The sequence below is a fragment of the Phragmites australis genome, chromosome 18, assembly GCF_958298935.1.
Source record: "Phragmites australis chromosome 18, lpPhrAust1.1, whole genome shotgun sequence".
In the NCBI taxonomy this organism is placed as follows: Eukaryota; Viridiplantae; Streptophyta; class Magnoliopsida; order Poales; family Poaceae; genus Phragmites; species Phragmites australis.
Genome location: NC_084938.1, coordinates 9,058,915 through 9,070,764, shown reverse-complemented (window position 1 = coordinate 9,070,764; position 11,850 = coordinate 9,058,915). Strand labels below are relative to the sequence as shown.

General features: G+C 42.9%; 1 protein-coding gene across 1 annotated transcript; it reads left to right on the top strand.

Moving 5' to 3' along the window:
- The first annotated feature begins 2,235 nt into the window (after positions 1 to 2,235).
- Positions 2,236 to 7,944, top strand: LOC133899326 (uncharacterized). The gene is made up of 4 exons (XM_062340315.1): positions 2,236 to 2,531; positions 2,648 to 2,699; positions 4,119 to 6,725; positions 6,910 to 7,944. The coding sequence occupies exons 1-4, from the start codon at positions 2,367 to 2,369 to the stop codon at positions 7,728 to 7,730; spliced, it is 3,645 nt and encodes a 1,214-aa protein (XP_062196299.1). The 5' UTR covers positions 2,236 to 2,366; the 3' UTR covers positions 7,731 to 7,944.
- Positions 7,945 to 11,850: the final 3,906 nt, after the last annotated feature.

Sequence of the window (11,850 nt, the reverse complement as noted above, 5' to 3'; positions counted from 1 at the left end):
TGGGTAAGTGTATGACCTCTACAGAGTGAAAACTGATATGTCAGCCGTGCTCACAGTCATGAGTGGAATGGACTCCTCACATGATTAGCCAGGTGGTTCTTCGGGTTAGTCTTGGGTTAGAATTGGTTGATCACAGTGGTGGGAACTATGATTCTAGTTAGCTTTGTTTAGAGGTGGTTGGAACCTCGGTTATGGAGCAAGGTGGTGGGAATCTTGGCTCTTGCCTTAGAGAAATCATTCACATAGAAGTAGTTTGCATTTACAACTGTTTACAAATAAAATAGCGTTTATGCCAATAAACTTTTGAGTTAAGTCTATCTTGACTTTTAGCCCCCATGTCATAATTTTTCCCATACTTGCTGAGTATTCTATGTACTCACGCTTGCTCTTTCCTTCATAATCTTGTCGCGGCTCATAGCCTGAAGACTACGAGGACTTTCCTGAAGATGAAGCTGAGCTCTAGGCAGGCAGCTTTTCGATCGACTTCCTGTGGAGTTCGGGTTTCGTGCTGAGTTTAATTTCCGCTGCTTTGTAATCTGCTTTTAGACCCCTTGGTTATTGATGTAATAAAGTATATTGTAATAATGGATATTGTGTCTGCTACTCACTTATAACATCACTACGTGTATGTAACTTGATCCTGGCATACATGTAGTTTACATTCAGTTTGGTCTTAAAACTAGGTGTGACAACGCCCGTCCTGAAGCTCGTCGACGAGGCAGCACCCCTGCAAATCGGAGGCCGGCTCACCACACAACGGGGTGGATCCGACCGCCAAAGTTGCATATCCGGCCACCCCACGTTCGAGATCCGACCAAGGTGGGGAGGAAACGGCCAGAGGACAGCGCCAGACACGATGACGACCAGGGCACAGGGAGGGAGGGAAGGGGGAGGGAGGCGGGGAGACGAGGGAGTTGGGGAGGGGGAGAGGGAGGGGGGCCGCCGCTGCTGCCGAGCGGCCGAGGCGGCGGCAGCGGCCAGGGGAACTCGGACGGCAGGCGAATCGCCCCCAAGTCGTCTCACGGGGAGACGATGCGAGTGAGGGGGGAGACAATTGGGCTCAGATTTTCTATCCTTACCATGATCACGCAAAACCAACAGAGCATAACGGAAATACTCACAATCCTCATCATTCAGTTAATTCCAATGTCTCCCGATAGTGCAAGCAATACAGTGGTTCTTTCTCATTCTACTCTTGCAGTTAATACTATCATCTGACAACGAAAATATTATATGCTTCGTTGATTCAACTTGGACAAAGGATGGAAAACAGGTTTAGGGGTTATTTTCTTCAACCCAGAAGCTTCAGAAGTTCAGATCTAACAACTGCAATTAGAGAGAATGCATCAGGAATTCATTCCTTGTCAGAAGCTGAAGCACTTCCTTCCATGCTAGCTGTTCACTTTGCAGGACCACAACAGCTGCGCCCTATATGCTTCCTGTCAGATTGTGAAATACTTGTGCAGGGACTGCGCGCATGAGATCTTCAACCAAATCGATGTCAGCACACACTTTCAACTGCATCATGGAATCAGTGAATCACTCATACCAAATGTAAATTCTGCTCACGGCCTTGCTTGAGGAGCAATTACAATGGAAATGAACTTACAGACAATGGTAAGGCCCAACATTATTGTCCAAGCCTTTATCATCATGCTACATGCGGTTTTTTCAACATTACTCGTCGTCCTGGATTTTGTAATCCAAGACAATGAAGCATCATTTGCCTATAGTATAATATCCTATTGACTATAATTTTGTCTAAAAAGATAAAGCTCCCATGCCTGGTAAAAGGGTACCCTGGATGTTCATCACCCATCCTGTTTGTCTGATACGCCGGGCAGGGGACATCATAGGTCTCTGATGCTAAACTTGCCTTCTCGAGCACAACCTGTGTGCTTCCGTACCAGCAATCTGCATCTCCTTCAATTAAAGTGGCAAGTAATGAATAAAGCGATATAGCTCAGCCAATGGCGCAGTTCGTCAGCGAAGAGCCTTCGTTTTCCCTTTCCCTTTAAACATGCAACCTTCATGGAATTAATCATTGCATCTCTACTGTTATAAGTTTATGGTAAGAAACACATAAAACAACATCATCCACAATCCAAATCCACCAGATTTAGGTCACTTTACCTTTTGCTTTGCTCCCCTTTGCTCCCTTTTCCTTTTCCCTTTCGTTGATTTCTAGTCCTACTTCTCATTCTATGATCGTAATTTTTTTCCTAGGCTGCCACTTTAGGCATCTTCTCTTTGCTTCTTCAGGCAGGCACGCATATCTTCTAATATTAAAACAATGACGACAGTAACCATGCATTCACACCATTACCTCCAGTTCTTCCAACCAGCAAGCCTGAGCTCTTGCCACCATGACAAGCATTAACAACGGAGCAAGGTCTCCTCCTGTTGTGAATGTCTACCATGAGAAATCCATGATCCTACCCGATGTGTCAAGGGTGCTCGCATGCCTGTATGAAAAAGATGTCAAGTTTGAGACAATCAAAGCCTCCTATAAGGACATATTCAGCCTCCAGGTAATTGCTTTATATTCCATTGTCCTATGCACAAGAAGTTTTAGAGGCAGCAGTTTGTTTAGCTTATACAAATTGACCTCATCTCAAGTTTGTACCTTCTTTCTCCTTCTCTACAGGCGTCGAGGAGTGTTCCGGTTCCATTCTATGATGGACCTGTATTTCTGCAAGGTAATGCTACTCACTAATGGCATAATCGAGCATCATAATTCTGTGTTGTGCATTCCATGATTCCTTAAGGTTGCATGGTTACAGTGACATACTGTTTTGCAAGTCACACATGCACATGCTAGAATGATACGTCGTTCAAGTGCAATGACTTCAATAGGTGAATCACCTACAAAAAAAGAATGGTATGGGTCGCTTGATGAATAACATTTTGGAGTAAAAGACAGTATGCATTCCTCAGAGAAAGCAAGATATGTAAAACGCAAGTAAAAATGAATTAATGTAGTTATCCAATAAAGATGCAAAAAATACTTCCAATTAGTTCGTAGTTTTTATTTCTTTCCATATTAAGTCAGGCAGAAAAGATCATACTATAAGCCAGCCTACATCAGTATATTTACCAGCCACAAAGGGCATGTATTCTAATGCATCCATTCATGTATTTAATATTTTTTCATTGAAGTAACTACTTAATTAATAATCTTATTAAGGAAGCAGTATGTATATGATTTGTGCATAAAAGATTAACTCAGTGTCTATACTAACATGGAAGATATATGCTGATGGTATTGTTCTTTCACCAAGATTGAAGACATTTTTAGCAGTTAGTGCTGTGGAGAACAATGAGAATGTGGCAAGAGATTAAAATTCAAACCTTTGATGTGTGTCACCCTTAATTCTTCTAATTAGTATTGTCTACTAGCTGAAACAATCAAATTGGAGCGTCTGAAAGTATCAGGATACAAAGACTACTCTGCTTCAGGCCAAATAAGTAAACTTCTTTAAAACAAAACAATTGTCAGCAAGAACAAAAAATAATATGGGAACAAAACTGTATGTCCAATGAATCTAACTTCTCACAGGAATTTAGAAGATTATATAAGATTTTCACTGGTTGGCAATGTGACATGAAATTCAAAGAGACAAAGAAAGAAATAAGCTCTACAGCCTCTGACTATGTTTCTTATTCAGCATTCTGGTTCCCAAACTCTTAATCCACTTCCATTTCAACACATTCATCAAAATGAAAAGAATAAGGAACTCTTGCTGATCAAAAGTTGGTATAAACAAGTTTGTTCCCAGTCATTCATGAAGCATTAGGAGAGAATTGTTCCAGGATCACAGTTTGGTAATGAAATGCAACAATGTACTAGCAGGATTGCGTGTCTCGTTGAAATGTTTTCAAAATGATTAGATTCATGGAATACTTCATTATGGTTGTACTAGCAGGATTGCATGGTACCAACACAAACTGGTGCTCCTTTCCTTATAGTTTTCAAGCAACGTTATGTAGCAGAAGTTCTTTACTACATACTAGAATTAAACGAGAAATATAAATGTTGTTTTCGAAAATATAAACCAGAAATATTAATTATGCACCTTGAGACAGAATGCAGAACTGACCTGTGCTGTGAACTGCAGATTCGAGAGCAATCTGCCGCTATATAGCAGAAACCTACGAGCGTCAGGGGTATCCTTTCCTCCTCGGAAAGGATGTCCTCGAGAGGGCTTCCATTGAACAATGGCTCCGGCACGAGGAGCACGCCTTCGACCCTCCGAGCAGGGCGCTGTTCTGCCACCTCGCCTTCCCGTTGCACGACGAAGACGATGATGACAACAAGGACATCGACCGGGAGAAGCGGAAGCTGGAGGAAGTCCTGGAAGTCTACGAGCAGAGGCTCAGCGAGACTGAGTTCCTCGCCGGGAACAAGTTCACTCTCGCCGACCTCGTTCACCTGCCGGGCACCTACCACGTCATCACATCCGAGAGGTTCGCCTACCTGTACGACTCGAGGAAGAACGTGCAGAGGTGGTGGGACAGGATCTCTGCCAGGGACTCCTGGAAGCAGGTGCTTAAGGACATGAAGACTGTTGAGGAGCAGCACATAAAGGAGCAACTTGAGCAGCAGCAGAAGCAGCAATGGCAGACAGAACAATTGCCGCAGTTCGGTCGCGACATTCGCATAGACCCTCGGCAGCAGGAGGGCACAAAGCCACAGACAGTGCTAGTTGCACCACCTAGCACCGGTACCATCTCAAACTCCATTCCATCAGCTCCGCAAAGACATGAAACTGCCTCTGACCAGAAGCCTTCCCCACCTATCCAAACAAAACAAGGTGGCTTCTTTACACCAGCCACCGGGAATCCTCCAGCACCCTCAAGGCAGACATATTCTACCCCTCAGAAACCACCTAGCAGTGTCGATAGCACAAAAAGTACCTTCTTTACACCAGCTGCCACCCCTTCCTCTGCCAAGACGCATCAGAGAACCTATGCCGAGAAGTCCAGCTACAAAGATACCTCATCTCCTAGCAAAACCAGCCAAAAATCACCAAAAGAGTTTCCTGATAAGCCCCAAGTTTCTGGTTTCTTCAGTGCTAGCAACCAGAATAATGGGGCAGGATCTTTTGCCAAACCTAGTCCAAAACAAGCCAAGATCCCTGGAGCTAATCAAACCACTGGAGCAGCTGCTTATGACAAGCCTAGTGCAGGATCAGCCAAAGCTCCCCACAAAACTGATGATCCTGATTCAAAGGCAGATAAAGATAGGGCTACATCTCCAGCCCAGGAAGTACAATCAGGTCCCCGGAATGCCCAGAGGCAAGCTAAAGCATTACCTTCTGATCTGAAAGCACCTGACAAGTCACCATTGCAAGTAGAATCTAAAGAAGATATTAAGGGTGTCAGTAGTGATGATGAAAGATTCAAGACCGAGAGGCTCAGGAGAATGTTAGCTGCAAGTGAAGCCGCAGAATCACAATTACAGTTTGCGGATTCTCAAGCACCTGCCACGCCCAAGAAGCCCTCGAATGCTGTCTCCAAGAAAGCTACAGAGGTTGATCAAAATAGGGCTACAACATCTCCAGCCCAGAATGCCAAGAGGCAAGCTAAAGCACCACCTTCTGATCAAAAAGTATCTGACCTGTCACCTTTGCAAGTAGAATCTAAAGAAGACAAGAAGGGCAACATTAGTGATGAAAGATTCAAGACTGAAAGGCTACGGAGAATGTTTAATGAAAGTGAAGCAGCAGCACTCCAATTGCAGCCTGCGGATTCTGAAGCACCCACCAAAGAAGAAGCACCTGCCATTCCCAAGAAGCCTTCAGAGGTGCATGAGCATGACAGAGAAAATCAAACTGCAACGGCCCAAGATAATGCAAAAACCGGTGGTTCTCTGTCCACTGGCACAAGAGCTCTTCATGCTCCAAGCTCTGCTGATGAAAGGACAACCATTTCACCACCAGGAGGGATGGCTCCTGACGATCGTGTTACTGATGGCCCCAAAAGATCAACATACATCAATGAGCAAGAAACAATATCACCAGTGCCAAGGGAATCACCAACAACCAGTGCTTGGAGTGCTCCCACATCATCAATCCAACAAGCTCCTCCTGCTGTTCCCAGCACTGACAGGTTGGCTGGAACAGCAGGTATTGACATGAGAGCACCACGGCAAACCCCATCTGGTGCTGGAAATGCCTCAGCACTAGTGCAAGGAGCTGATCGAGGTACTCATGTTACAAGTGATGAACACTCAGAAAAGAGTCCCACCATGGGTGAAAAGGCGCCAGAAGTGACACCAAGGAAGACACCACCTTCTGAGAGTCGCACTACTTCAGCACCAATCGAAGAAGCAACTCGTGATGCCCGTGGGAAGCAAGCACCAGGTGACCGAGGAGAAATCCTGGACGTTACATACAGTGGTGATGGTCGCACAACCAGAAGATCTGTTGACAAAACGGAGGCAGAACCAACTTTAGGTTCTCAACAAACAATACAATCAATCAAAGGAGTCGGCCCTACCTTACGTGGCATCAGTGGTGATGAGTCAGCCAAGGCAGCAATGGCTGATCCAAGTGCAGCATCACCTGCACCAGTGCAAGCACCAGCTTCTGGTGGACAGAATGCTTCTACAGTTCGGGGTGGAGGTACTCTTGATGCTAATGGCAAGAACAAGGCGGTCATACCATCTACTGCACCAGGAAGGCTAGCACCAACTCCTGACACACAAAGTCGTACCACACCAGGTAAAGTAGCTAATACTGAAAAAATCTGAAATATTGAAATGGTGCCTTGTTTATCTAGATTACAACTATGACAACATCTAGTTACATTTTTCTTTTAGGGTTAGTAGTCATAGGTAGAGAATTTCTCTATAACCTTTGTAACTATTCTTCCATGGGTCATAGGCTTATTCATGACATAACGCAGGTCAAATTTTAGACCAATCTCCACCAGTGTCTTCCTTATCTGATACAAAGAATGAGAAGACTGGTATCGATGGAACTAGTCAAACTACCACGGTAGCGCCCAATGAGCAGCCGGGTGGGCGAGTTCCCAGGAATGCTGGAGCATCTTCTCCTGGGCCTTCACCAGCGAAGACTCTGGGAGATATTAATGAAGCATACAAGGAAGGAGCATCTGTACAGCAGCTACCAAAAGATCAATCCAGGGCTCAGCTAGCTGAAAACAAGAAGAAGCAAGGTGATGATGCAGCACCAGTCGCTAAAACTGGCAAGGCCAAGGAGAATGATTTCCTGGCAAAAGTCGAAGACAATAGCACTGGACAAGCTCAAGCAACACCAACTAATGCACCATCCAAGCTGCAGACACAATCTGACCAGAACAGGCCTCAACAGTCAAAAGATGGTGCCATGGGAACCAACGAGACAGCTAATTCTCCTAGCTTAGCAACATCCAAAGAAGTACTATCACCCCCTGAGAAGAGCATGGGACAGCAGCAACTGCAAGGAGACAGGTCTGGTACATCACTGCAAAGCAATGTCAAACAGGGTTCTGAAGCTGCACTGCTGGAGTCTGGAACGCAGCAGCAAAGGAAGAAGGATCTCCCCACAAATGCAGACAAGAACAACGGTGAAACTCCAGTTGAGAGTAAGTCTGGAGAACAAACCTTCTCTGATAATCAGCAAGTGAAGAACAGCAAAACTAATAGCAAATCAGACAGAAGCAAACCCACCCAGTTTGAGGGCAATGAAGGTAATCTCCCCGAGTCAGAGAGGCGTGGCTTGTAGACCAACGTATGAACTACTTTTACTGTGTAATTTCCTTTCAGCTTCTTTGTTGTGAACTTGTGGTCTTGTCTACCTCATCACCACTTCCACATGCTGATGTAATAAGGTCTATGGTCTTACCGCCTTATGACCAATCACGCCAATATCGTTTATTTGGCATGTTATATCGCTGTTCTTTCGTTGAACAAAGACTTGTTTAGATGTCAAAGTCCTTAGTCTAACCATGTCAGCACAACTTTGTCTTCCACAACAACTATGTTCCTTTGTAAATTGTCTCAGTATGTTCATCAGTAGTTTCCAAATGCTGGTCTTCTTTCGATAAATGCTTTTGAAAAGCCACCACAATACCAAATGGAACCTAAACAAGGTGAAGGTACCGCCACCGCTACAGATATAACATCGTCACTTTGCAAGTTGAACAACTATGTCACCACAAAACCATCTTCAACAGTTTCCTCAACTGTACAAATTTCCTCAATTATTTCATGTTGAATGGAAAAGTAGGTTGTTTCTCTGGATTTGTTTTCAAACATTCGCGCAAGAAATGGTATGGATAGAGACACTAGAATAAACCTGGGACTTTGATTGGTGTGCCGTGCTTTATTTTTTCCCAGTGTCAGAGAAGAAGAACGTTTCTCAAAAGCAAAAAATTAGCAGAATTGTTAATAAAAGATCCAAGCTAAGTAAATTTCAGATGAATAAAATTTTAAGAATGATCAATATTAGAGAGTGAGAGCCATTAATCACAACATCTTTGTGTAAACAATGCAAAAACTCAACGCAATCCGCCTCTCGGCTCTGGCATTCCCAACTAGTTACAGCTTTAGAGATTAGAGTAAACCATTAGATCTCACAGAAATTAAAGCAAACCAGAAATCAGGCCAGCTTCCGCATCCTCGAGCTGCTCGACTAAATCGTGCTCCTCGTCGACGGTGCCGTCCGGAGCCGCAGCTCCCATCTCCCTCGCCTTCCTCGAAGCCCGCCTCGCCACCTCCGGCCACGCAGTCTACATCAACGTCTCCGATGTACGCCATGGAGGCCGTCGGCGCCCTCGGGCCAACATTGCCGTCACCGCCGCCGCCGCCGTGCCTGCAAACCAAGAGAATGCTGCGCTGCCCGCAACCGTGCGTCGCGCGCGTGGAATAAGCGAAGTCGCCGCCGGCGTGGGGCGTCGTGAAGACGGCGCCGGCGGCTCTGCAGCTGTTCGTCGCGTAGTTCGTTAGGCCCAAGACAGCCCACTACTAAAGTGGGCCGGCCCACGAGTGCTCGGCACACGTTTTCTTTTTGTATTATTTTCTTCTGATCCGTATAATGAAATCACTGTGGTCTAGATTTGCATTCATATGCGTTCAATACTTTGGAACACTTGATTCAAAAAATTGCAGAACTTAATTAATTTTTTTTGAAAAAACACGTTCAACGTTGCACATGTAATCTAGTGAAACGTCTTTCATATGCACTCAACATTTTAAAGAATTTTTTCTAGATAATAGAATAAGATTATCCTAATCTCTACATCAAAAGATGCACACAACTGTTTATTATTATAGTGCCGGAGTCAAAGGCCTTCACACCATAAAACACCTGTCTAATATAGATCATTGATTTCACGTAGAACATTATTAGGTCTAGATAGATAATCTCGCAAAGAACATGAGCAATTGTTTTCCCCTGTAGGGCATTATTTAACCTTTTCGTTTTCTCAAGCAACAAAGGAAGTGATTTGTAAAGGTATCTCGTCCAAATGGAGGTAACAGCAGAACACTAAGGACTCAAAAAACACATGATTCTCAAAACGTAGGACCAGAAAAACATATGATTAAAGTGTCCTGCCGTCCTGCCACTTGAAATCATAAACGAATTTAAAACACAGGAATTGTACAACAAAGCTATTTGGATATGCTATAGGAAAAGCACATGATGTTTTTAGCGTGAAGAATTTATTGAAAGAGAGAATGGGAGAGAGATAGACATATTGTGCATTGGACTTCTCAAGTAATTTTAAACATGAGTTGGAGATCATGTTTAAAATCATCTAAAGGGCTCCTTTACAACGTAAGATTGAAAAAACGTAGGAATAGGAAAAATATAAGAATATGATAGTGGTAGGTGGAAAACACGGGATTGGAAAACACAGGAACTTTAGAGCGGAAGTTGTTTGGGTAGGTTTACCTCGAGCCTACGTGAGCGAGCAAAAAAAATGAGCTCTGACTTGATCTTGGAAATCTTGCGCTTTCATATGATTGGTACAGTATTCCTACGAAATTCCTTTACCTGATTCCTTTAAACCCAACGGCATGAACAGGACCAATTCCAGATAAATGAAGAGTCCTGTGAAAATCCTTCGAACCAAAGGAGCCTAAAAAAGTGAAGGAAAGAATGAATCCTATAGAAATTTTCCTATGCAATCCAATAATCCAAAGGGCTCCATAGAAAAAAAATCATATAGGAATCAAATCCTCCAAAATTCCTCTACAGTTCCTCTATTCCAAAGAGGGCCTAAACAAGAACGAGAACAGCTCCCTCCAGGTCCCAGATAGTCCAAACCTAGTCAGCCGTGCATTATGGAGCAGATAATTCAATTACTAGTTGGTACAGAAATCGAGTCCAAGCAAACATGAAGCATTTCTGCTTCTACCAAACCAAGACAACGGTCCCTCGTTGACCTCGTCCTCTGTCATCTGCAGCTTCTGCTCCAAAGTCCAAACTTCCAACATGTTGATTCGCGATTCCATTTGAAGCAAAATTCGAACCCCAGAGCGTTGTCGGATTCCTGTTATCTCGTGGATTGGTGCCTGCTTACATTTCTCTAGGACTCCATAGCTCGTGCCTTGCGCCGGCCAGTGATCAGTACTTGGTCTTTCACTAAAGAAATGGCCTATTTTTATTAATTGAAAGTTTTAAATAATAACTGTTCTGAAGTTTTCTGTATACTTCCATGGAATTTATTTGTTTTTTGGGCATTTCAGACACTGCCATGACCAGCAAAATGCATATTTGAACAGTTCGGACTGCACTTTGGTTGTAAAACCTAATAAAGTTATAGGAAAAAATTGTGTTACGAGCCCCTAAACTTTTTTTTATTGTGCAACCAAGCCCTTGCTTAAAGTCTAGGTTTGTTGATCTGAACCCTTCAGCTATTTGACTTTTTTGGAACCAATCCCATCAAATTTGATCTTTTCTGTTTGAACCCCGCTACTATTTCGATTGGTTCAACTGAACTCCTTTTCTACTAAAAATTGTCCAATCAATATATGTATGGCATAAGTGTTAAGTTGAGGCAATAAAGTATAAAACATGCTACTTTTCTCTAGAGAAAAATTCACAAACACATTATAATGTTCAATAATCGCTTATTTCTTCTGTATTTTGATGTCAACATTAAAAAATTGTTTGGTTTACTAATTTGTGAATCGTGTAATAAGCAAAGGAGCCTTACTAGACTCAAATAATACAACAGCTTAAATAAAGAAAAGCTTTACTAGTGGAGAGTGGAGGCACTCAAAATCTATGCTTGAAGGGTTTGAACCAGTTTGGAGATCAATTTACTCGTAATTTTAGTTTGGAGGCTAAATTCAACTTCAGACGCTTCATTGAACACTGGTGAATAGTTTTGTAGCTCAAATCAACAAAATCAAACTTTAGGGGCTTGATTGCATGAGCTGAAATAGTTTAAGAGCTTACAATGCTATTTTTTGCATGTTAAATATAACATTGTAAAATTATTATTAAGACAAATCTACTCATAATTTTCATGCTACCAATCTAAATATTCACCAAACAAAGATATCGTTTTCCGTGGCTTGAGGCTGTACTAGTGTACTCTGAAGAAGAAAAAGAAGAAAATGTTTATCCCGGTAGACAAAGCGAAGGCGGCTATTCGAGGACACTTGTCATTTTACAGGAATAATAAATGACTGTAGAAATAAAGTTTTCTTTAGATGGAACTTTTTTCCGAAGGATTTCAATTCTAAGAAATATTTGGTACGAAGCTTGTTTGGAAAATAGATTGAGGATGTTAAATTCCTATAGAGTGGTTCCTATGGCCCAATTCCGTATGAACTTTAACCGCATATTTAATTTTTACTTTGAGAAATCAAATGCATTCTCTCTCTTTTTC